Genomic DNA, 24,539 nt, shown 5'->3' with positions numbered 1-24,539 from the left:
AGTAACCCTAGATTGTACTGTCATGGTCAAAACATATTGATACAACAGTAGCTAAGCTGAGGAGAAGAATGTCCATGATAAGGCGCTGCTGTACCTTCTTGACAGCAGTGTCAACAAGGCAGGTCCTACAGGCCCTACACCTACTAATTCAAGGGATTTTCTTTTCTTTTTACTATATTCTACATTGTAGAATAATGGTGACAACATCAAAACTATGAAATAACACCAAAAAAAGTGTTAAACAAATGTTAAAAATATGAGATTCTTCAAAGTAGCCACCCTTTGCCTTGATGACAGCATTGCACAATATTGTCATTCCCTCAACCAGATTCATGAGGTAGTCATATGGAATTCATTTCAATTAACAGGTGTGCCTTCTTAATTTGTGGAATTTCTTTCCTTCTTCATGCATTTGAGCCAATCAGTTGTGTTGTGACAAGGTAGGGTTGTTATACAGAAGATATCCCTATTTGGTAAAAAACCGAGTCCACATTGTGGCAAGAACAGCTCAAAGCAAAGAGAAACAACAGTCTATCTGTAACGTTTGTCGTCGGGAGAAGGAGAAGAGGACCCAAGTGCAGCGTGGTACGTATTCATAATGATTTTCATAAAGATGACTACTGGAACAAAAACAACAAACCGACAAACGAACAGTTCTGCAAGGTGCAACAAAAACACTAAACAGAAAAGAATCACCCACAACTCAAAATGGGAAAACAGGCTACGTAAGTATGGCTGGCTCTCAATCAGAGACAACGATAGACAGCTGCCTCTGACTGAGAACCATACCAGGACAAACGCATAGAAAAACAATAACTTAGACCTACAACATAGAATACCCACCCACATCACACCCTGACCAAACTAAAAATAGGAACATACAAAGCAATCTACAGCATGACACTATCAATACTTTAAGACATGAAGGTCAGTCAATTCTGAAAATTTACAGTCGCAAAAACCATTAAGCGCTATGATGAAAATGGCTCTCATGAGGACCACCACAAGAAAGGAAGACCCAGTAATACCTCTGCTGCAGAGGATAAGTTCATTAGTATTACCAGCCTCAGAAATTGCAGCCCAAATAAATGCTTCAGAGTTCAATTAACAGACATATCTCAACATCAACTGTTCAGAGGAGACTGCGTGAATCAAGCCTTCATGGTTGAATTTCTGCAAAATAAACATTGCTAAAGGACACCAATAAAACGAGACTTGCTTGGGCCAAGAAACACTAGCAATGGACATCAGACCAGTGGAAATCTGTCCTTTGATCTGATGAGTCCAAATTTGAGATTTTTGGTTCCAACTCCCGTGTCTTTGTGAAACACAGAGTAGGTGAACGGATGATCTCCGCATGTGTGGTTCCCACCGTGAAGCATGTAGGAGGAGGTGTGATAGTGTCACCAGCAAATCACCGTCTGATTTATTTAGAATTCAAGGCACACTTAACCAGCATGGCTATCACAGCATTCTGCAGCGATACGCCATCCCATCTCATTTGGGCTTAGTGGGACTATCATTTGTTTTTCAACAGGACAATGACCCAAAACACACCTCCAGGCTGTGTAAGGGCTATTTGACCAAGAAGGAGAGTGATGGAGCGTTGCATCAGATGACCTGGCCTCCACAATCACCTGACCTCAACCCAGTTTGGGATGAGTTGGACCGCAGAGTGAAGGAAAAGCAGTGCTCAGCATATGTGGGAACTCCTTCAAGACTGTTGGAAAGCATTCCAGGTGACTACCTCATAAATCTGGTTGAGAGTGTGCAAAGCTGTCATCATGGCAAAGGTTGGCTTCTTTGATGAATCTAAAATATATTTTGATTTGTTTAACCATTTTGGGGGGGGGTTACTAAATGATTCCATGTGTTATTTCATAGTTTTGATGTCTTCACTATTATTCTACAATGTAGAAAATAGTAAAAATACAGAAAAAACTGAAAGGGTAGGTGTGTCCAATCCTTTCACTGGTTTTGTATAAAGATGGCATTTCTTTTCCACCACCCTGGTAAATAAAGCTTTCTGTTTCTGGCTAGCTAGCCCCCCGGTAATTCCATTTGCTTTCAACCGTCTGGTCGAAACGAGGTGTTGACATGCTCACCAGCTAAGTCGTCAGGGAAGGGGGAGAAAAAGCAGAGCAAAGCTTACTCTTCCAAAGTGCGGGCATTACATGTCCGGGACGGATTCCCATCCACTCTGTACTACTTGCCTCACCGCTGAACACTCTATGGAGGCTCTCGTCGACATCAGGTAGCACCCTCTCTGACCAGAAAATGGATTACTCCCCTGAAGAATTTCTACCTTCTGCTTAGTTTGTGCTACCCGACTAGACTAAAGAGGTAGTGCAGGAATCAATAACTGACCGCCCCTTGACGTTGAGTTTCCCACGCCTCCCCCACCTTCCAAGAAGACTAGGATGGATGGAATCTCCTCTGAGTGATTCTACATCTGTCTGACAGTGTTTACCAGCATTCTCAGACTATCTGGTGTTTTTGTTGGAGTCTTCCTGGGCAGAGCCACTCAAGTCAACTTTTCCTGACTTCTGCCACTTGGATATGCACAGTATGTAGTCGTCAGGATGGCTCAGCCCGTTTCCTGTGGAGCCTTCCCTGGCTGAGCACCTTGACCCGACAGCTTTGAGCTCTTCTTCCTCTGCCCCCAAGCTCGCTCAACCCAATGACCGCTTCACTGCGTCCGTGTATGAAAGGATTTCTGATCTGCAGCTCAGACGGGGCACTCTGTGAAACCATCTGCCCTCCTTTCTGTCTACATGGTGGTGCAGGCTGTGGGACTCCATGGTGAATGCTGGCACCGTCGACCGGGAGAAGCAAAGTCCCCTTATTGGCCATACCACTCAAGTGTACGCTGAGGCTTTTGGGAGGATCATGGTGCATTCGATTGTTGGCCAGAGAGCCCTCTGGATGTCTGAGAGGGAGAAGGAAAAGATCCTGAATGGACAGCTCGATCCCACCAGACTGTTTGGACCATCCGACATATCGGAGATCCAGGCCAGGTTCGAGTCTAAACTAAAGGAGACGTGGGCTCCCTCTTACCACGGAATCAAGCCCCAGAAGCCCACATTCACCCAGGCCGTCACCATGAGGCCTCCCTCCCAGAACTGGAGGATCCCTAAGAAGCCTCAGTAGCCTTCTCCGGCAGCTCCGTCCCAGGGACACGGACCGTCTGCTCACTAGGAACGCGTTGCCTCAGGGCACAGGCATCACTCCAAGCAATGAGCAGCGGAGACCACCTCAGCTCCATTTGGAGGGACATGGAAGAAGCGGCACACCTAGTGTAATGTGTGGGGGCTCGAGGAGCCAGCAGAGCTCCTCCGACCTCGCCGACCAGAGTCTTCTTAGGAGTCCTGCGTCAGGTCACAAGCTCGTTTACACACGGCAGAGGTGTAGCACAGGGTGCCCCCATCTCAAGACCCAGAAGTTGAGGCAGGTCAACACTGTTCCCCAAGTTCAGTTCTCAAATGGTTCCAATTTACATACAGGCCGATAGGCCAAGGTGATGGTTCAGAATATTCCCATGTAAAACAATGAACCTTTCCAGGGCGTCATTGTCTGGCCTGGCTGGTCCCATATCCCTTCCATAGGACAGGCCCCACATGTGGAGTCGCCCCAGGGGAGCAACTGCCACAAATAAAAAAAGCTTGCCTCCGAACGTGGTTGCCACAATTCAGAGCGCCATAGCCCCTTTTACAAGAGGTCTTTACGACCTGAAGTAGAGGGTATTAGAGATGGTGTAAGAGACTTGACTTGGCCCCCTGTCATTGTTCCATCACTGCAGTTCTCTCCTTCCTACAGGAATGGCTCAACAAGGGCACGGCCTTTTCCACCTTTAAGGTATACTTGGTGGCGATCTCAGCCTGCCATGTAGGACTAGGTGAGACGACAATCGGGTCTGACCCCCTGGTTTGTCGTTTTATCAAAGGGAGTCTCCGTCCGGTCTCCAAGCCACTTGCCCCATCATGGGCCTTGGCACTGGTTCAGGATGCAATTATATGCGATCACTTTGAATCTCTGGAGACAGTGGCTCTTAAGACTCTGTCTTATAAGATGGCCTTGTTGCTCTCCTTGGCCACAGCCAAGCGCTTTAACGACCTTCATGCGCTCTCTGTTTATTTGTGCGGTGGCTAGTTGGGCTTCCCCTCACACCTTTTGAGGTTCTATTGCCTGGATGTAACCGCGCCCTCCCTGGTGCACATAGTCCTTGGTGCTGAGTAGGATGGATCAGGTACATTACCATACATTGTAATATCGTGTGTGTGTCTCTTCGCTGCCCGTGTTGTTCCATAAGGTGTAGTTGTTACTGCTTACTTGAGTTACTTGATGTGGAATAGAGTTCCATGTAGTCATGTCTCTATGTAATACTGTGCATTTCCCAGAGTCTGTTCTGGACTTGGACTGTGAAGACACTCATGGTGGCATGTCTTGTGAGGTGTCTGAGCTGTTTGCTAGTTGTTTTAAGTTGATGGGTCATTTATAACAAACCCTTTTGATATAGCCAATCATTTCAATGGCTGTTTCACTGGTAAAGTGGACAAACAGAAGTTTAATAACATTGAACAGTGAACCATCATATTTGTGTATTGAAGATCTAATAATGAAAGAGAAGGATTTCTGTTTTGAATTTGGTCATGTTCGTGTGGAGGAGGTGGAAAAACAATTGTTATGCATCAATAATGATGAGCCACCAGGTATAGAGAACTTAGATGGTAAACTATTGGGAATGGTAGCAGACTTTATTGCCACCCTTATTTGCCATGTTTTTAACCAAAGCCTAAAGAAGTGTGTGTGTGTGTCCACAGGCATGCTGGCCTTAACAGCCTTTGCTGGCCTTAACAGCCACCCAATCAGTTTGCTGCCTGTTCTTAGTAAACTGAGTCATTTTTTAACAAAAACTTGTTCTTTGAAAAATAACATTATAAACTACTGACTTTCAGCATGCATTTAGGGAAGGGCACTCAACTTGTTCTGTATTGACTCGGATGACTGATTGGCTAAGCTGCTTCTCTAACATCAGATATGGACAGTGCGGTATCTCTCAGGGCAGAAGCCTTGGTCCGTTACTCTTCTCTATTTTTACAAATGATGTACCACAAATGATTAGCCAAGCTAAAATTATTATGTATGCTGATGTTTGCACTTTCTACACATCAGCACCTAAAGCCAGTGTTATCACTAAGACTCTTAGCAAGGTGTTCGTGTCAGAATGGGTAATTAACAATAAACTAGTCTTAAATACATCTAAAAACAAAAACATTGTATTTGGTTCAAACCATTCTTAGACATAAACCTCAACTGGAGTTGTGCATAAAGGGTGTGACCGTTTAAAAAGCTGAACTCCTAGGAGGATATCATAATCAAGTCATATTGACAAAGTTGTTGTGAAGATGGGGAGAGGTATGTCTGTTGTGAAAAAATATATATGTTCTGCGTTTTTGACACATCTACTGTACTAGTTATTCAGGCTCTGATCTTGTCCCATCTTTACTACTGTTCGATAGTATGGTCAGGTGCAGCTGGCTCAACTTTAGCAGCACGCTTTGCCCTTAACACATAACTAACATCAACAACATGCATGATAGTGTTTAATGGTTGAGGAGAAATTGACTACTTTTTAAGAAACGTGTGTGACAATGCCTAACCACTTGTATAATCTGTTTGCATACACTTCAAACAGACGTACATACCCCATCAGACATGTGACGATGGATTTCGTCACGATACCCAAACAAAAAAAAAACACAATGTGTCGTTCAGTTATGTATCAAGTCATTGTGGAAAGCTCAGCCACCAGAGTTTACTCTGGCAAAAAGTAAGTTTAATTTACAATATGTTGTTGATCTTTTAATTTTTTTTTATCACAGCGCCTCACCTCTCTAAAGATCTAATTTAACTTTACTGTATATATGAATAGTGTGTAAATAGCATTTTTGTTGTCTGTCTTTCTAATAACTTTTTAAAATGTAATCTCTTATGATGTTTTTGTCTTACTGTTCTGTACTTTGTCATGTATTTGTACATTTCCTCTGGACCCCAGGGACAGTAGCTGCTGCATGTTCAGCAGCTAATGGGGATCCTAATAAACTAAACTTAACTGAAAATGCTATTTCCTTTTAAGTATGATTTTCAGTCCAGAACTAGGCTTAATCTGTTTCTTGGAAACAGTCCCTAAAATGTTGTCTTTTTTCCAGCTGCTGTGCTGTGGGCAGACTGACGCAGAGAGAACCATGATTCTGCTGACTCCATCCTCTGGTAAGTGCTTGTTTTTGGGTGCCCCTGGGCAAATGTGCATGACAAGGTTTTGATTATCTGTGTCAACACTGGAGGTCCTGGTAAGAATCATGCAAAACTTGTATCCTGTTTTATAAGTGTGGTGGTAAGGTACTGTAGTATGCAGTATTTGAGGGTAGATACGGTAGATGGAAATAGTCAAGCCCAAAGGGTCAAGTCAAAGACAGCCACGCATGTGAAGATTTGGGTTGAGGACAGCTATGAGCCACTAGGCATAATGATGATGAAAATAATTGTGTTTAGGTGCTGTAGCTAACATGGAAGTGAGTGTTGTTTTTTCACATCTGAGAACACGTTTTTCCTTAATACTTGTACTAGATTAGAGTTATAGCAGGTTGTCAACTTTCAAATGATACAGTGGATAATACATATTGTTACTCATCAATATATGTCACTATATAGATTTTAATTTAATGCTACAGCAATATCCTTTATTTCTATTTTTTGATGTACTGTTGCACCTTTTTTTCTAAGAGTGTAGGATCAGGTCCCCCCTTTCTTATTCATTATAATCTAAAAGGCAAAACTGGTCCTAGATCAGCACTTCTACTCTGAGACACTGAATATGGGCCCAGAAATACTAACTTAAAAGTGTGAATGTGTCTAGCTCTGGCTTGATACTTGGATGGTATTTATCAGTGGTGAGACAGTATTGACTGGCTGGATTAGGGATCAGACCTGGTGTATCCTTTCCACTGAGTTGTGAAACACAAGATGGCTATTTTGATTTTTCCGGAAGAGTAAGAAGTGTATTTCTGTCATAACTGGGTTATTTCAATATTTTTAAACATTTGCTGTTATTCTAGGCTAAACAGACTAAATATATCTGGTTATTGATTCAGCATAGTTGACCATTTTGGGTTTCCTGGTTAGGTTGTTGAAAGACAGGTAATGTAAATGGGTAATGAGAAGCATGCTTGGGTTTTCTGGTTAGGTTGTTGAAAGACAGGTAATGTAAAGGGGTAATGAGAAGCATGCTTGGGTTTCCTGGTTAGGTTGTTGAAAGACAGGTAATGTAAATGGGTAATGAGAAGCATGCTTGGGTTTCCTGGTTAGGTTGTTGAAAGACAGGTCATGTAAATGGGTAATGAGAAGCATGCTTGGGTTTCCTGGTTAGGTTGTTGAAAGACAGGTCATGTAAATGGGTAATGAGAAGCATGCTTGGGTTTCCTGGTTAGGTTGTTGAAAGACAGGTCATGTAAATGGGTAATGAGAAGCATGCTTGGGTTTCCTGGTTAGGTTGTTGAAAGACAGGTCATGTAAATGGGTAATGAGAAGCATGCTTGTCAAGTGAACGTAATTTCTTCTTAGAAGTTGTTGTTGGCTTGTGCTTTGTCTCATACACTGTTTTCTTTCAGATGAAGAGTCTGTTGAACTCGACTGGCTTTGGAATCACACGAAGTTCTGTGTGCAAAACAGAATAGTAGGAACATGACTTTAACCCTTTTTCACGTACAGACGTTAGTTTGTTAGACTGTTGTTTGGTTAAGTTGCTATGGTAAGCTTTTTATTTATGTTTATTTTATTTAGTGCTATGTGTGTCTTTTGTCTGCAAAGACAACCTCTTTGCTACTTTTATCACTTCAGTTTATTAACTTCTGTGTGAAATCTAAACTCCCTAGCAGAGCCACAGACACAAGAACAAAGATCCCTTTGTTTGCCTTAATTAAAAACCCTCACAGCATTGCAAGGAACAAAAACAGTTCTGGCCATAGTGAAGCAGCTTGCATGATTAGACCTTCCAGCTTGCTAAGTAAGATGACCTATACATAATGCCTTTTAATATGTTTCAAGATTCTGTCATTATTATTTCAATGAGAGTCAAAATAAATTGCCCTTACATCCATTCTTTGATTACTTTAATAACTGTGATGGAATTACTCATTATTATACAGTTACTTCTGATAGGAGCTTTGTTATAATAATACTTGGTTTCCACATAACAAATGTATAAGGAAACTGTATTTGTAAGTAATTACTATGCCATTTCTACAAACTATGACAAAGACAGACAACAGACAAACTGTTAAATATTGATACTTTTTTAAGAGCTTCCCATCCATGTGAAAGTTGCTGCCATGTGTTTGTCATTGTTCCAGGTCACTGGTTTTGCCAGTCAACCAGATTAATGAATCAGCAGCCTGGTAGAGTCAATGTCTCAGGGTTGCACTATAGTAGTATGTGTGGAGGATAGTCCAGTACTATAGTATAGTACTATGTGTGGACAGTCCTTTACTAAATCATGGTAGTATGTATGCACAGTCCCTTACTCCCTCCCCACCAGTCTGTCTCCGCTATAAATGTACTATACACTGCCGGTCAAAGTTGTAGAACACCTACTCAGTCAAGGGTTTTCTTTATTTTGACCATTTTCTACATTGTAGAATAATAGTGAAGACATCAAAACTATGAAATAATACATATGGAATAATGTAGTAACCAAAAAAGTATTAAACAAATCAAAATATATTTGAGATTCTTCAAATAGCCACCCTTTGCCTTGATGACAGCTTGGCATTCTCTCAACCAGCTTCACCTGGAATGATTTTCCAGCAGTCTTAAAGGAGTTCCCACATATGCTGAGCACTTGTTGGCTGCTTTTCCTTCCCTCTGCGGTCCGACTCATCCCAAACCATCTCAATTTAGTTGAGGTCGGCTGATTGTGGATGCCAGGTCATCTGATTCAGCACTCTATCACTCTCCTTCTTGGTCAAATAGCCCTTACACAGCCTGAAGGTGTGTTGGGTCATTGTCCTGTTGAAAAACAAATGATAGTCCCACTAAGCCCAAACCAGATGGAATGGCGAATCGCTGCAGAATGCTGTGGTAGCCATGCTGGTTAAGTGTGCCTTGAATTCTAAATAAATCACAGACAGTGTCACCAGCAAATCACCCCCACACTATAACACCATCTCCTCCATGCTTTATGGTGGGAAATACACATGCGGAGATCATTCGTTCACCCACACCGCATCTCACAAACACACGGCGGTTGAATCCAAAAATCTCTAATTTGGACTCCAGTCCAAAGGACAAATGTCCGCCGGTCTAATGTCCAGTGCTCGTGTTTCTTGGCCCAAGCAGTCTCTTCTTATTGGTGTCCTTTAGTAGTGGTTTCTTTGCAGTAATTTGACCATAAAGGCCTGATTCACACAGTCTCCTCTGAACAGTTGATGTTGAGATGTCTGTTACTTGAACTCTGAAGCATTTATTTAGGCTGCAATTTCTGAGGCTGGTAACTCGAATGAACTTATCCTCTGCAGCAGAGGTAACTCTGGGTCTTCCATTCATGTGGTGGTCCTCATGAGGGCCAGTTTTGTCGTAGCACTTGGTTTTTGCGACTGCACTTGAAGAAACTTTCAAAGTTCTTGATATTTTCCGTATTGACTGACTTTCATGTCTTCAAGTAATGATGGACTGTCATTTCTCTTTGCTTATTTGAGCTGTTCTTGCCTTAATATGGACTTGGCCTTTTACCAAATAGTATCACCCCCTACCTGGTCACAACACAACTGACATGCTCAAATGCATTCAGAAGGAAAGAAATTCCACAAATGAACTTTTAAGAAGGCACACCTGTTAATTGAAATGCATTCCAGGTGACTACCTCATGAAGCTGGTTGAGAGAATGCCAAGAGTGAAAAGCTGTCATCAAGGCAAAGGGTGGCTACTTTGAAGAATCTGATTTGTTTAAAACTTTATTTTGGTTACTACATGATTCCATATGTGTTATTTAATAGTTTGGATGTCTTCACTACTATTATACAATGTAGAAAATAGTAAAATAAAGAAACCCTTGAATGAGTAGGTGTTCTAAAACTTTTGACCGGTAGTGTATATTTGCAAAATAAGTATTACGTGAGTCAATATGACTATGACAATATTGACACTATCATATGGTGTTTACTGTACATTCTGAGACAGCCCCCTCATTTGAATGTTTTATTCTGAAAAGTGGAATAGTCTTATCGAATGGTGGGTCTCCAATAAACGTACATACTACTTGGTAAGTGCTACTACTTTTTATTAGTTACATGATTCAGTTTTGTATAGGTTTGTAAATAATGTACAATTTGTATATTAAAAATGATGCTTCTTTGCAAATGTTCATTCTTTGATAACGAAATACATGATTTAATACTGTGCTTCAAAAAATTATAATTGTTACAATCTTAACCACTTATATGTATTTAGGTAATACCATATACTCAATATACTGTTTACAAGTACTACTGTAGGTTGAATGCTGTAGGGTGGGTGCATGGGGCTTTACTTTGGCCCTTTAATTTTCACTCATCTTTTTTCCATATCTTGGTACAACTGCTGATTGCTGTTCTGGTGTTGAGGGGCCACATAAGTAGCAAGTCATATGAACCAAATGAGCCAAACAAGTTAAACCTGATCATTTGCAAAACACAATTGTTATAGCAATGATTATTTTGCGTGTTTGGTTTGTTTGACATCTGTTTCAACAGGATAGCACTTTTGGCATACAGCAGTATAAGTATGGCCATCAGATATGATATGGTCCTATCATATCTGTAGTGTTTTAGCAACAATCCTCTTCAGAGCAGCTAAGTGAACCTAAAATAGACCACTAGCTAATAGCAATCACTGTCCTCACTGTTCTCAGGTTTCTTCCAGCACACCAATAAGCTCTTTCTGAGCGAGCAGGCCACTGGTGTCCAGCTCAAGGAGTTTGTACGCAAAAATGCAGCCAATGCTCTGTCTATGGCCAACATGCTTATGGGCATGGCCTCTATTCTCTGCAGCCTGAACGGGTGAGTGAACATACATTTCAGTGTCTGATTTTCTTTAAGAAACTATAGTATGGATTGAATGTTTCTACTAGTAAATGGATTTGTAAGTGGCATTATTATGTTACAGTAGCGTACATCTTTGTTAATCTGTGAGGCATATTTTGTTTCTAAACAAATTTGATTGCCATATTGACAGTTAACACACACATGTCCTGCCAAACAAGCTGAGGGAAGACCAAGATTAATACAAGCAGCTTAACAAGGTCAGGTCATCTGGCCTTTAGCTCTAAAACATTATACAGCACAATTCAAACACCACCCTTAAAGCGTTATTGAAGTTAAATAATATACACTCGTGGCCAGTTTTTATTAGGTATACCCATCTAGTACCAGGTCAGACTCCCCGTTGCCTCCAGAACAGCCTAAATTCTTCAGGGCATGGCTTCTACAAGGTGTAGCATTCAAATGTTGCTCAAATATCAAGGGACCTAAGGTGTGCCACGAAACAATTCCCCACACCACTGCACCCAACCTGTACCGTTGTCACCAGGCAGGATGGGGCCATGGACTCATGCTGCTTATGCCAAATCCTGACTCTGCCATCAGTGTGACATAACAGGAACTGGGATTTGTTGGACCAGGCAATGTTTTTCCACTCCTCAAATGTCCAGTGTTTGTGTTCGCTTGCCCACTGGAGCCAATTCCTTGTTGTTTTTAGCTGATAGGAGTGGAACCTGGTGTGGTCGTCTGATGCAATAGCCCATTCGTGACAAGGACCAATGAGTTGTATGTTCCCGAGATGCCGTTCTGCACACCACTTTTGTACTGCGCTGTTATTTGCCGGTTTGTGGCCCGCCTGTTAACTTGCACGATTCTTGCTATTCTCCTTCGACCTCTCATCAACGAGCTGTTTTCACCCACAGGACTGCCGCTGACTGTATGTTTTTTGTTTATTGCACCATTCTCGGTTAACCTTAGACCAGGGGTCTCCAACCCTTTGCAGCAGGAGAGCTACTTTAATTTTTAAAAACATGTCATGAGCAACTTTGTTTTCCCCAAATAGGCACATTCTTCTCTCCCCTGCAACACTTCCCCGAGTTCTTAGTGTACAAGAGAAAATAGTGCACTGTTCTCTGTCAATATACATCGTTAGTAAACAACTTTAAGGGGGCACTATAAAATCAACAGGTTTTTTTCTCTCCCAAATTATGTTCTAAGTTATTTTTTTGCGGTTTTAGATTTACTTTTTTCTCACTCAATTACAATTGTTCATAGAAAAATAATGAAATTGGATGTTCTGAGTTCATGTCAGTGGTTAAATAACATTAGAATACAATTTTTTTTTAGGTCCGCAAGAACACTTTTTTGTTGTTGGTGTAATTCCCCTTTTTAATTGTATCTCGCTCTTTAATTGCATCTACAGTGGCTTGTGAAAGTATTTTTTTTCTATTTTTTTTGCCTTGCAACCTGGAATTAAAATGTATTATTTGGGGAGGTTGTATCATTTGATTTAAACAACATGCCTACCACTTTGAAGATGCAAAAAGTGTTTTACTGTGAACAAAATAAGAAACAGAACTTGATAGTGCATAACTATTCACCACCCCAAAGTCAACACTTTGTAGAGCGACCTTTTGCAGCAATTACAGCTGCAAGTCTCTTGGGGTATGTCTCTATAAGCTTGGCACATCTAGCCACTGGGATTTTTGCCCAATCTTCAAGGCGAAACTGCTCCAGCTCCTTCAAGTTGGATGGGTTCCGCTGGTGTACAGCAATCTTTAAGTCATACTACAGATTCTCAATTGGATTGAGGTCTGGGCTTTGACTAGGCCATTCCAAGACATTTAAAATGTTTCCCCTTAAACAACTCAAGTGTTGCTTTAGCAGTATGCTTAGAGTCATTGTCCCACCTGAAGGTGAACCTCTGTCCCTGTCTGAAATCTCTGGAAGACTGAAACAGGTTTCCCTCAAGAATTTCCCTGTATTTAGCGCCACCCATCATTCCTTCAATTCTGACCAGTTTCCCAGTCCCTGCCAATGGAAACACATCCCCACAGCATGATGCTGCCACCACCATGCTTCACTGGGGATGGTGTTCTCAGGGTGATGAGAGATGTTGGGTTTGTGCCAGACATAGCATTTTCATTGATGGCCAAAAAGCTACATTTTAGTCTCATCTGACCAGAGTACCTTCTTCCATATGTTTGGGGAGTCTCCCGCATGCCTTTTGGTGAACACCAAATGTGTTTGCTTATTTTTTTCTTTAAGCAATGGCTTTTTTTCTGGCCACTCTTCTGTAAAGCCCAGCTCTGTGGCGTGTACAGTTTAGTGGTCCTATGGACAAATATTCTAATCTCCGCTGTTTGCAGCTCCTTCAGGGTTATCTTTGTTCTCTTTATTGCCTCTGATTGTCCTCCTTGCCTGGTCTGTGAATTTTTGTGGGCAGCCCTCTCTTGGCAGGTTTGTTGTGATGCCATATTCTTTAAAAAAAATTATAATGGATTTAATGGTGCTCTGTGGGATGTTCAAAGTTTTGGATATTTTTTAAAACTCAAACCTGATTTGTACTTGACAACTTTGTCCCTGACCTATTTGGAGAACTCCTTGATCTTCATGGTGCTCATTGCTTGGTGGTGTTGCAGACTCTGGGGCCTTTCAGAAAAGGTGTGTGTGTGTGTGTGTGTATATATATACAGTGGGGAGAACAAGTATTTGATACACTGCCGATTTTGCAGGTTTTCCAACTTACAAAGCATGTAGAGGTCTGTAATGTTTATTATAGGTACACTTCAACTGTGAGACGGAATCTAAAACAAAAATCCAGAAAATCACATTGTATGATTTTTAAGTAATTTATTTTATTTTATTGCATGACATAAGTATTTGTTACATCAGAAAAGCATAACTTAATATTTGGTACAGAAACCTTTGTTTGCAATTACAGAGATCATACGTTTCCTGTAGTTCTTGACCAGGTTTGCACACACTGCAGCAGGGATTTTGGCCCACTCCTCCATACAGACCTTCTCCAGATCCTTCAGGTTTCGGGGCTGTCGCTTGGCAATACGGACTTTCAGATCCCTCCAAAGATTTTCTATTGGGTTCAGGTCTGGAGACTGGCTAGGCCACTCCAGGACCTTGAGATGCTTCTTACGGAGCCACACCTTAGTTCCCCTGGCTGTGTGTTTCGGGTCATTGTCATGCTGGAAGACCCAGCCACGACCCATCTTCAATGCTCTTACTGAGGGAAGGAGGTTGTTGGCCAAGATCTCGCGATACATGGCCCCATCCATCCTCCCCTCAATACGGTGCAGTCATCCTGTCCCCTTTGCAGAAAAGCATCCCCAAAGAATTATGTTTCCACCTCCATGCTTCACGGTTGGGATGGTGTTCTTGGCGTTGTACTCATCCTTCTTCTTCCTCGAAACACGGCGAGTGGAGTTTAGACCAAAAAGCTCTATTTTTGTCTCATCAGACCACATGACCTTCTCCCATTCCTACTCTGGATCATCCAGATGGTCATTGGTAAACTTCAGACAGGCCTGGACATGCGCTGGCTTGAGCAGGGGGACCTTGCGTGCGCTGCAGGATTTTAATCCTTGACGGGGTAGTGTGTTACTCGTGGTTTTCTTTGAGACTGTGGTCCCAGCTCTCTTCAGGTCATTGACCAGGTCCTCCCGTGTAGTTCTGGGCTGATCCCTCACCTTCCTCATGATCATTGATGCCCCACAAGGTGAGATCTTGCATGGAGCCCCAGACCGAGGGTGATTGACCGTCATCTTGAACTTCTTCCATTTTCTAATAATTGCGCCAATAGTTATTGCCTTCTCACCAAGCTACTTGCCTATTGTCCTGTAGCCCATCCCAGCCTTGTGCAGGTCTACAATTGTATCCCTAATGTCCTTACACAGCTCTCTGGGTCTTGGCCATTGTGGAGAGGTTGGAGTCTGTTTGATTGAGTGTGGACAGGTGTCTTTTATACAAGTAACGAGTTCAAACAGGTGCAGTTGATACAGGTAATAAGTGGAGAACAGGAGGACTTCTTAAAGAAAAACTAACAGGTCTGTGAGAGCCGGAATTCTTACTGGTTGGTAGGTGATCAAATATATATGTCATGCAATAAAATGCAAATTAATTACTTAAAAATCATACTTCTGGATTTTTGTTTTAGATTCCGTCTCTCACAGTTGAAGTGTACCTATGATACAAATTACAGACCTCTACATGCTTTGTAAGTAGGAAAACCTGCAAAATCGGCAGTGCATCAAATACTTGTTCTCCCAACTGTATATACTGAGATCATGTGACACTTAGATTTCACACAGGTGGACTTTATTTAACTCATTAGGTGACTTATGAAGGTAATTGATTGCACCAGATCTTATTTAGAGGCTTCATAGCAAAGGGGGTGAATACATGCAGTTGAAGTTTACATACACCATGTACCTATTTGGCATTTACATATGCCAAATACATTTAAACTCAGTTTTTCACAATTCCTGACATTTAATCCTAGTAAAAATCCCCAGTCTAGGTCAGATCACCACTTTATTTTAAAAATGTGAAATGTCAGAATGATAGTAGAGAATGATTTATTTCAGCTTTTATTTCTTTCATTCCCAGTGGGTCAGAAGTTTACATACACTCAATTAGTATTTGGTAGCATTGCCTTTAAATGGTTTAACTTGGGTCAAATGTTTTGGGTAGCCTTCCACAAGCTTTCCACAATAAGTTGGGTGAATTTTGGCTCATTCCTCCTGACAGAACTGGTGTAACTGAGTCAGGTTTGTGGGCCTCCATGCTCGCACATGTTTTTTCAGTTCTGCCCACAAATGTTCTATGGGAATGAGGTCAGGGATTTCTGATGGCCACTCCAATACCTTGACTTTGTTGTCCTTAAGCCATTTTGCCACAACGTTGGAAGTATGCTTGGGGTCATTGTTCATTTGGAAGACCCATTTGTGACCAAGCTTTAACTTCCTGACTGATGTCTTGAGATGTTGCTTCAATATATCCACATTATTTTCCTACCTCATGATGCCATCTATATTGTGAAGTGCACCAGTCCCTCCTGCAGCAAAGCACCCCCACAAGATGATGCTGCGACCCCCATGCTTCACAAATGCGATGGTGTTCTTCAGCTTGCAAGCTTCCCCATTTTTTCCTCCAAACATTACGATGGTCATTGTGGCCAAACAGTTCTATTTTCGTTTCATCAGACCAGAGAACATTTCTCCAAAAAGTACGATCTTTGTCCCCATGTGCAGTTGCAATCCGTAGTCTGGCTTTATTATGGCGGTTTTGGAGCATTGGCTTCTTCCTTGCTGAGCAGCCTTTCAGGTTATGTCAATATAGGACTTGTTTTACTGTGGATATAAATACTTTTGTACCGGTTTCCTCCAGCATCTTCACAAGGTACTTTGCTGTTGTTCTGGGATTAATTTGCATTTTTCACACCAAAGTACATTCATCTATAGGAGAAAGAACGCGTCTCCTTCCTGAGCGGTATGACGACTGCGTGGTCCCATGGTGTTTATACTTGCGTACTATTGTTTGTACAGATGAATTTGGTACCTTCAGGCATTTGGAAATTGCTCCCAAAGATGACCCAGACTTGTGTAGGTCTACAATTTTTTTTCTGAGGTCTTTGCTGATTTCTTTAGATTTTCCTATGATGTCAAGCAAAGAGGCACTGAGTTCGAAGGTAAGCCTTAAAATATTTCCAAAGGTACACCTCTAATTTACTCAAATTATGTCAATTAGCCTATCAGAAGCTTCGAAAGCCATGACATCATTTTCTGGAATTTTCCAAGCTGTTTAAAGGCACTTGGTCTATGTAAACTTCTGAACCCCTGGAGGTGTGATACAGTGTGAAATAATCTGTCTGTAAACAATTGTTGGAAAAATGACTTGTGTCGTGCACAAAGTAGATGTCCTAACTGACTTGCCCAAACTATAGTTTGTTAACAAGAAATTTGAGTATGTGGTTGAAAAACAAGTTTTAATGACTCCAAGCTAAGTGTATGTAAACTTCCCACTTCAACTGTATGCACGCACCACTTTTTATTTTTTTAAACAAGTCATTTATTTTTTCACTTCACCAATTTCGACTATTTTGTGTATTTTTTTAACATTTATTTTAAATTTAACCTTTTATTTAACTAGGCAAGTCAGTTAAGAACAAATTATTATTTTCAATGAAGGCCTAGGAACAGTGGGTTAACTGCCTGTTCAGGGGCAGAACAACAGATTTGTACCTTGTCAGCTCGGGGGTTTGAACTTGCAACCTTCCGGTTACAATGCTCTAACCACTAGGCTACCCTGCCGTCCATTCCATGAAATCCAAATAAAAATCCATTTCAATTTCAGGTTGTAATGCAACAAAATAGGAAAAATGGGGATGAATACTTTTGCAAGGCACTGTAGCGAGTGAGGAATGGGCACTTTTAGTGTGCCGGTCTAGTGATGGTTCTGTACAGCTGCCACTCATTTCATGGCAGTTTGCATATAAGAAAAATAATAGATACAAATTTCATATTTACTCATGATATACTTCTCCCAGGTAAGCCTACTTTGCAGTTAACATTCAATTGACAAGGTTTTGGGGAAAGTATTTCTGTCAACCCACGAGACAGTAATCACATCAACTGGCTACACACAGGGATAGACAAATGTGCACACCACACAGACAGACTGGGCTATATTGCTGGAAATTTGCTTGGCATTTTTAAGCCAATAGTGGCTAACCAGGGGTGGGATAATGTTAATGTTGCGTTTAATTAGATAGTAGCTGGGAGCTTGCAGTGTCTGATACCTGTGATATTTGTTTGACAGTTTGCGGAAGAACACGTGAATTGCATGTACTTTCAGAATTGTTTGGTGAGCTACTCAAAGGTGAGCTGGGCTGTGAACTACTGGTAGCTCGCGATCAACCTGTTGGAGACCCCTGCCTTAGACACTGTCGTGCTTGGAAAAACCCAGGATGCTGGCCGTTTCTGAGATACTGGAACCAGCACGCCTGCCACTGACAATCATACCATGCTCAAGGTCGCTTAGGTCACTTTTCTTTGCCCATTCTAACGTTCAATCAAACAGTAACTGAATGCCTCGACGTCTGCCTGCTTTATGTAGCCAGCCACATGACTGTCACTCACTGTCTTTAGGAGCGAACCATTTTAATGAACTGGCCACTGAGTGTATATGGTGTGACAAGCCCTAAGTAAGCAGGTAAGTAAGTAGAAGATACAGTACATCTTCTGCCAACAAGCATCCCTCGTGGTGTGACATTATCCTAAGTAGGTCCAGTGGTAACAAACAAGTCATGCGTAGGTTATAATTGTGTAATTACAGTTATCGTGTTATGTCTTAGTAATACCTAGTGATTTCTGTATTGTAAAATAAAATTCTATCCAACATTTGACCTTCATTTTCCAGCCACCAACATGCTGCCTGCTGGCTGGTCCTGATTGGCTACCTGCTGGACTTGGCAGACGGGGCAGTTGCCAGGCGACTGGATGCATGCTCTGCACTAGGTGAGTGGAGTGATGTCCATTACCAGGGTTAAACTTCCACAGACACACTGATGCACTAGCCTAAAACATGTTAGTTTGAAAATAACTATGAGAGGGCAAGACCACACAAACATATGGAACCAGGTTAGTGATGCACACAGCCCAGCCCTCTACTACAGGCACGGGTCATTATAGCTGATGGATCAAAAGGCCTGAAAGGCAACAGTTACTCCTTAAAAGACAGAAAAAGGAGGCATGTATAATGCAGAGAAGTGAATTTACCAATGTATTTACGTATTTTACAGAGGTAGAAGCCGATCAGCATACACTCTTAGAAGAATCTAGAACCTAAAAAGGTTATTTGGTTGTCTCTATAGGAGAACCCTTTGAAGAACCCTTTTGGTTCCAGGTAGAACCCTTTCTACAGAGTTCTACATGGAACCGAAAAGGGTTATCCTATGGGGACAGCCGAAGAATCCTTTTGGAAGTGTAGATACAGTGCCCTCAGAAAGTATTCATACCTCTTGACATTTTCCACATTTTGTTGTGATACAGCCTGAGTTTTAAATGGATTAAATGATCACTGGTTTACACACAATACCCCATAATGTCAAAGTGGGATTATGTTTTTAGACATGTTTCAGATTCAACAACAAAGACCAGGGAGGTTTTCCAATGCGTCGCAAAGAAGGGCACCTATTGGTAGAAAAAAAAGTTGAATATTCCTTTGAGCATGAAGTTATTAATTAAACTTTTGATGGTGTATCAATACACCCAGTCACTACAAAGATATAGGCGTCCTTCCTAACTCAGTTACCGGAGAGGAAGGAAACCAGTCAGGGATTTCACCAATGGTGACTTTAAAACAGTTTAACGGCTGTGATAAGAGAACTGAGGACTGAGAACTGACCAACATTGTAGTTACTCCACAATACAAAACTAATTGACAGTAAAAAGGAAGCCTATACAGAATACACGTTTTCTACAACATGCATCCTGTTTGCAATAAGGCACTAAAGTAAAACTGCAAAAAATGTGGCAAAGCATTTAACTTTTTGTCCAAAATGCAACGTGTTTGGGGCAAATCCAAAAACGCATGACTGAGTACCACTCTCCTTATTTTCAAGCATAGTGGTGGCTGCATCATGTTATGGATCGACTTATAATTGTTAAGGCCTGGGGAGTTTTTCGGGAGAAAGGAATTACGAAATACAGCTAAGCACAGGCAAAATCTTAAAGGAAAACCTGCTTCAGTCTGCTTCCCACCAGACACTGGGAGATGAATTCACCTTTCAGCCGGACAATAACCTAAAACACAAGACCAAATATACGTTGGAGTTGCTTACCAAGAGGACATTGAATGTTCCTGAGTGGCCTTCAAAATCTATGGGACGACTTGAAAATAGCTGTATATACCAATGATCAACAAACAACTTGACAGAGCTGGAAAGAAAATATTGTACAATCCAGGAGTGCAAAGCTCTTAGACTTACCCAGAGTCACAGCTGTAATTGCTGCCAAATGGTGGTTCTAACATGTATTGACTCAGTGCTGTGAATACCTATGTTAATGAGATTTATATGTTTAATTTTCAATAAATGTGCAAACATTTCTAAAAACATGTTTTCACTGTCATTATGGAGTGTTGGGTGTAAATGGGTGAGAATTTGTTTTAATACATTTTGAATTCCGGCTGTAACACTAAGTTGAGCGGTATGATTACTTTCAGAAGGCACTGTAAGTGACAGCAGATAACAACTGGTTTTCCTTCTGAAGACCCCATAAGAAAACTTTCTTAAATGACATGGAGAATCCAAAAGGCACCTAAGTGACAGCAAATCAAACGACTTTGAATTGCATTAACTGTACTTGCTGTCACTGCTATCCTGATCTGCTTCTGTCTTTGTATGTAGTTCAATAAATTCTTCTCTGCATTGCAATGGCTTCATGCTGTTGAATTCCCTCTGCCGTAGGGCTATTTAAAAGACTTGTGTATTATTAGGAAATGGCATAGCTAACGTTTCCATACTCATTGTTCCCGACACAGCACATTCTCAAATGATCACAACATAAAAGTACATACTTTGTACATGACAACCTCCTGTGTGCAGATAGCCACGTCTACACTACCGTGGTCGCCACGGCTGCCTGAAATAGCTCCCAGCAGGTGCACCACAATGCGTCGTCACCCGGACATTTCGGGCTTTGGCTTTGTGTCCCGACAGTATTTTTCTGCATGACTTTGCAGGTGGGTGTTGTTGTAACCCCCCCTTTTTTTGTGTCAATTGAACAATCACTTCACGATTAAGCATTCTAATTCGGGGAGATCATGCTCCAATTGTCTGTTTTATCCCAATGCTTTGGGCTCTCAGCATATCTGAAATTGCTAAAATTGTTGACCCCTGTGCTGTGGAATTCCATCTCGTTCATTGGAGCTGGGGTCAAAATCACCTCATGCTCGTCGCTCAGTGAAAACATTCTCCCTGCTCAGGGGGGACAAATAGACTGTGGCATTTGGGAATGTTGTTTACAGAGGAAAGTGGCAGGCCTGAAAGGTTGACACCAAATGTCCACTACAGACAAACACACTCACGCATGCACGCACGTGCACATTCTCACACACACTTATAAGTAGGCCGTTGGCATAAACAAGATTAGATAAACTTGTTTTGCCTTATGTAAGAAGGCATTAGCAGTGAACTAGCCTCACAGCAGTAACATGTTAATCTGTGATCTGTGTGACTCGAAGTTATGAAACAAATGTATAACTAGTCACTTCCTGTCTTCTGGTTCAGGTGCTAAACTGGATGATTTTGCAGATTTCACAACCTTTGGGATTGCAACTTCATTGCTCCTGAGGACACATGCCTTAATGGACAACATCCTGTGCATGTGCTATGTCCTGTCTGTGATTGTCCGACTCTGCTTCTTCTCCAGCGGTAAGGAATGCCATCAAGCAGAAAAAAAGCATGGTATCCCTTGTGAAATCCTAGGATAATAGCATGATCAATTTCTAGACAGTCTACGAAAACATCTCTTTGTGTATTTGCCATTCAGAAAGAACTAATCTTTGGGTATTTCAGATTCAGAAGTCCTGATGTGGGTTCTGTCTCTCTTTCTGTGGCTCTTCTTCTCTAGGCATCCCCTTCATGTACCGTGGCCTGCCATGTATCTACTCTTCTGCCATCCTAGCCTGTCTCTCCCTGCTGACCGGAGGTAACATGGTGATCCTGCGGGTCACTGCTGTGGCCATGATCCTCTTCATGGTCAACCAGGGATTCTACCCTCACGACAGGGTCCTGGAGTCACAGGCCTGGAAGAAGGTGGTCTATGCTGGAGGTAATAATCAAGACCAGTGTTTCTTAATCCTGGTCCAGGGGACCCAAAGGAGTGCACAATTTAGTTTTTGCCCTAGCACTACACATCTTATTCAACTGATCAAATGTTTGAGTTGATTAGTGGAATCAGGTGTGTAGTGCTAGCCTCATACAACCAGCCTGAACTCACGAGCTTACATAAATGATTTGCTACACGGATCATTTATGTAAGCTCACAAGATCAGGCTGGTTGTGCGAGGCTAGTGTAGAGCTAGGTCCCCATGAACAGCATTAAGAAACATAACCAGTAGAATAGTGTTGTGGAAATTCAGTACTGAGAGAGATTTGGTCATTTCTTCAAACAATCAAGGAGCATCATAAGCCAATCTGGCTTCATCCTGTTGTTATCTGCAGTTGGGTTGTTGTCTTAACCCCACGCTGACTTAGTTTCCCAGATGCAAGGATGCTTTTGAGACAATGAGGAATTGTTCTACTCCTCAGCTATCTCTAGTAAAACACATTCTTGTCTCTGTAATGCAGTCTTTAACCCATTTGTCAGCTCAAGCCATCTCCAGTGACCATACACCCAGATTAACTACAGGGAAGTAGAGTGGAGCCCATGAAAACACAGACACTAGCAGGACAGAAATGTCTTACCATTAGTTAAATATCAATTGTTAACCATCAATATCAAATAAACCAGGTAAATATGTCATTTTTCTATCACAAGAGGTAGTAGAGAGGAATTGAATTAGCTGTTGAAAAATAAAGGCGAAGGCTTGAACTGTTCCGCCTCTGTCCCACCCCCCTGGACGCCTCTTCCCTTGAGCTAAACAGCCGTATCACATTCTGCACATCAGGTGTTACGTAGCGGCTCCCTTCACGTTTCCCACTTTACTCACTGTCAGTCGTGAATGATAATTCTTCAAGTTTTACCGGTGAAACATCCATGCTGCATCTGCATGTCAACCATTAGATCTCAATTAGTTACATGGGAATATGCATTTGAGATATTCTTGAATTATGTAGTGTTTCGTGATAGAATTTTAAAGCAGGCGGTGCTAAACTGCAGTATTCTTGTGTTTTTGTTTCAATCAAAACACATGTTATACCTAGTGGCGCATGCTGTGTAGTTTTGACCGCATGTGAGAAATGCAATCATTCACACAATCATCCTAAAATATCAAGACATTTCTCAAGAAATTAGTTGGCTGTTTTTGTCTTAACCAAATATAATATGCTAATATTAATGTATGTAGAATACTAATGAAACATTATGTTATCTTGCAGACATTGATTCAGCTGATCTAACTTTATTAAACAAGCACCATTCTCCATTTATTGAAACTCACTCCAGTAGCCTATTCTCTCGGCAGCTGAACATTCTACACGTGACGGCGGGTCGTTCTTGAATTGCGATGTCATTTAGAAATTTTTTTTTTTTAAATAAATGTATTTGGGAACATCTTCCCTTTTAAAAAAAAAAATCAACTAATATGTCAGCTTCATGACTTTAAATAGTTTTGATAATGTTGAACATTGACACCAGTAGGAATACAAACACCAATGATACATTTTAGGTAAATTAGTATTGTCTTAAATGGAGGCCACAGATGGTCAAATCTAAGGCCATTAAACCTTTTAAAAAAGATTGACTTAAGTGATATGATTAATTACAATATGATTTCCCTTAATTTAAATTGAGTAACACCAAGTGACACTTTGGATTTAGGCACACCCAAATTATCAATGGAGTCCTCAAATTTATGACATACTAAAAGGGTGTGATTAGCTAGTAATTTAATATAGAACCCTCCCTAATAACTTTGCCACTGAAGGGAATGCTCAAGGTCCTTGTATGACTGATTTTTCCACACTGCAACACCAATGACCTAAAAACCTAGGGAAACATTTGTTTAAAAAAGGTATTTAAATAGTTATTATTTTTATTGATCTCTACAATTTTGTTTATTTTCTAGCATTTAAAATTATAGATAAACCTCTCAATCCCCAAAACATGTCACTACAACTCTACTGGGGCAAGCCAAAGTACTTTAAACAATGCATAAACATCAAGTTTTGCAGTATAAAAGGCTCGCTTTATGTTTTATCATTGATAAAAAGTTCAATATAACCCAAACTTGTATGATGTGTGGCAATTTGTCATTTTAAAGAGTTTTTCATGGTTGCAAAGGCAAGGGAGCAAATGCCACCATAATTCAAGAACAACTCAGGCGATAGGCTAACCATGTTTGACAATGACAACATGCCCGTCAGTTAATTCAAGTGATCAGTCTGCCGCAAATAGGTTACAATGTGCGTGGGCACTAAATTTGATTGTTGTTTATAGTTACAACAACTTGCCGACGTTTGTACACCAGACCAAGATACCCGATCGTGTGAGTGAGAACAGAAAAGAGGGACAAGTGGCAGCAGGAACAGCATCTACGGAAACGTTTTTGCGTAGTCTAGAGAAGGCTGGGTTGTTTACCTATCAGGAAGACGCTTCCGGAGAATTCGGCCAAGCAGCCACTCCATTAAAATAAAGCCTGGGAAACACTTTTCTGTGAAACATCCAATGTACCATTTTAGTTTAAAGAGGTGTTAAAACAAATGTATGTTTGGTCCTGTAAAATCTATTG

General features: G+C 41.3%; 1 protein-coding gene across 2 annotated transcripts in view; it reads left to right on the top strand.

Annotated features, from left to right (window-relative positions):
• Positions 1-24,539, top strand: part of tmem269 (transmembrane protein 269) — a 30,798-nt gene that overhangs the window by 3,964 nt on the left and 2,295 nt on the right. The window contains exons 1-6 of one of the 2 annotated variants that reach the window (XM_024376128.2): positions 1,722-1,739; positions 6,210-6,270; positions 10,943-11,090; positions 18,504-18,601; positions 21,376-21,519; positions 21,719-21,919. In XM_024376128.2, coding sequence (XP_024231896.1) covers positions 6,246-6,270; positions 10,943-11,090; positions 18,504-18,601; positions 21,376-21,519; positions 21,719-21,919 — 616 coding nt within the window. In that variant the 5' untranslated portion in view covers positions 1,722-1,739; positions 6,210-6,245. Of the gene's footprint in view, positions 1-1,721; positions 1,740-6,209; positions 6,271-10,942; positions 11,091-18,503; positions 18,602-21,375; positions 21,520-21,718; positions 21,920-24,539 lie in introns of those variants that run through there. The other variant, XM_024376127.2, reaches the window with a different exon arrangement.

This window comes from Oncorhynchus tshawytscha, linkage group LG16 (genome assembly GCF_018296145.1).
Source record: "Oncorhynchus tshawytscha isolate Ot180627B linkage group LG16, Otsh_v2.0, whole genome shotgun sequence".
Classification (NCBI taxonomy): Eukaryota; Metazoa; Chordata; class Actinopteri; order Salmoniformes; family Salmonidae; genus Oncorhynchus; species Oncorhynchus tshawytscha.
This window is presented reverse-complemented; position numbering and strand designations above follow the sequence as displayed.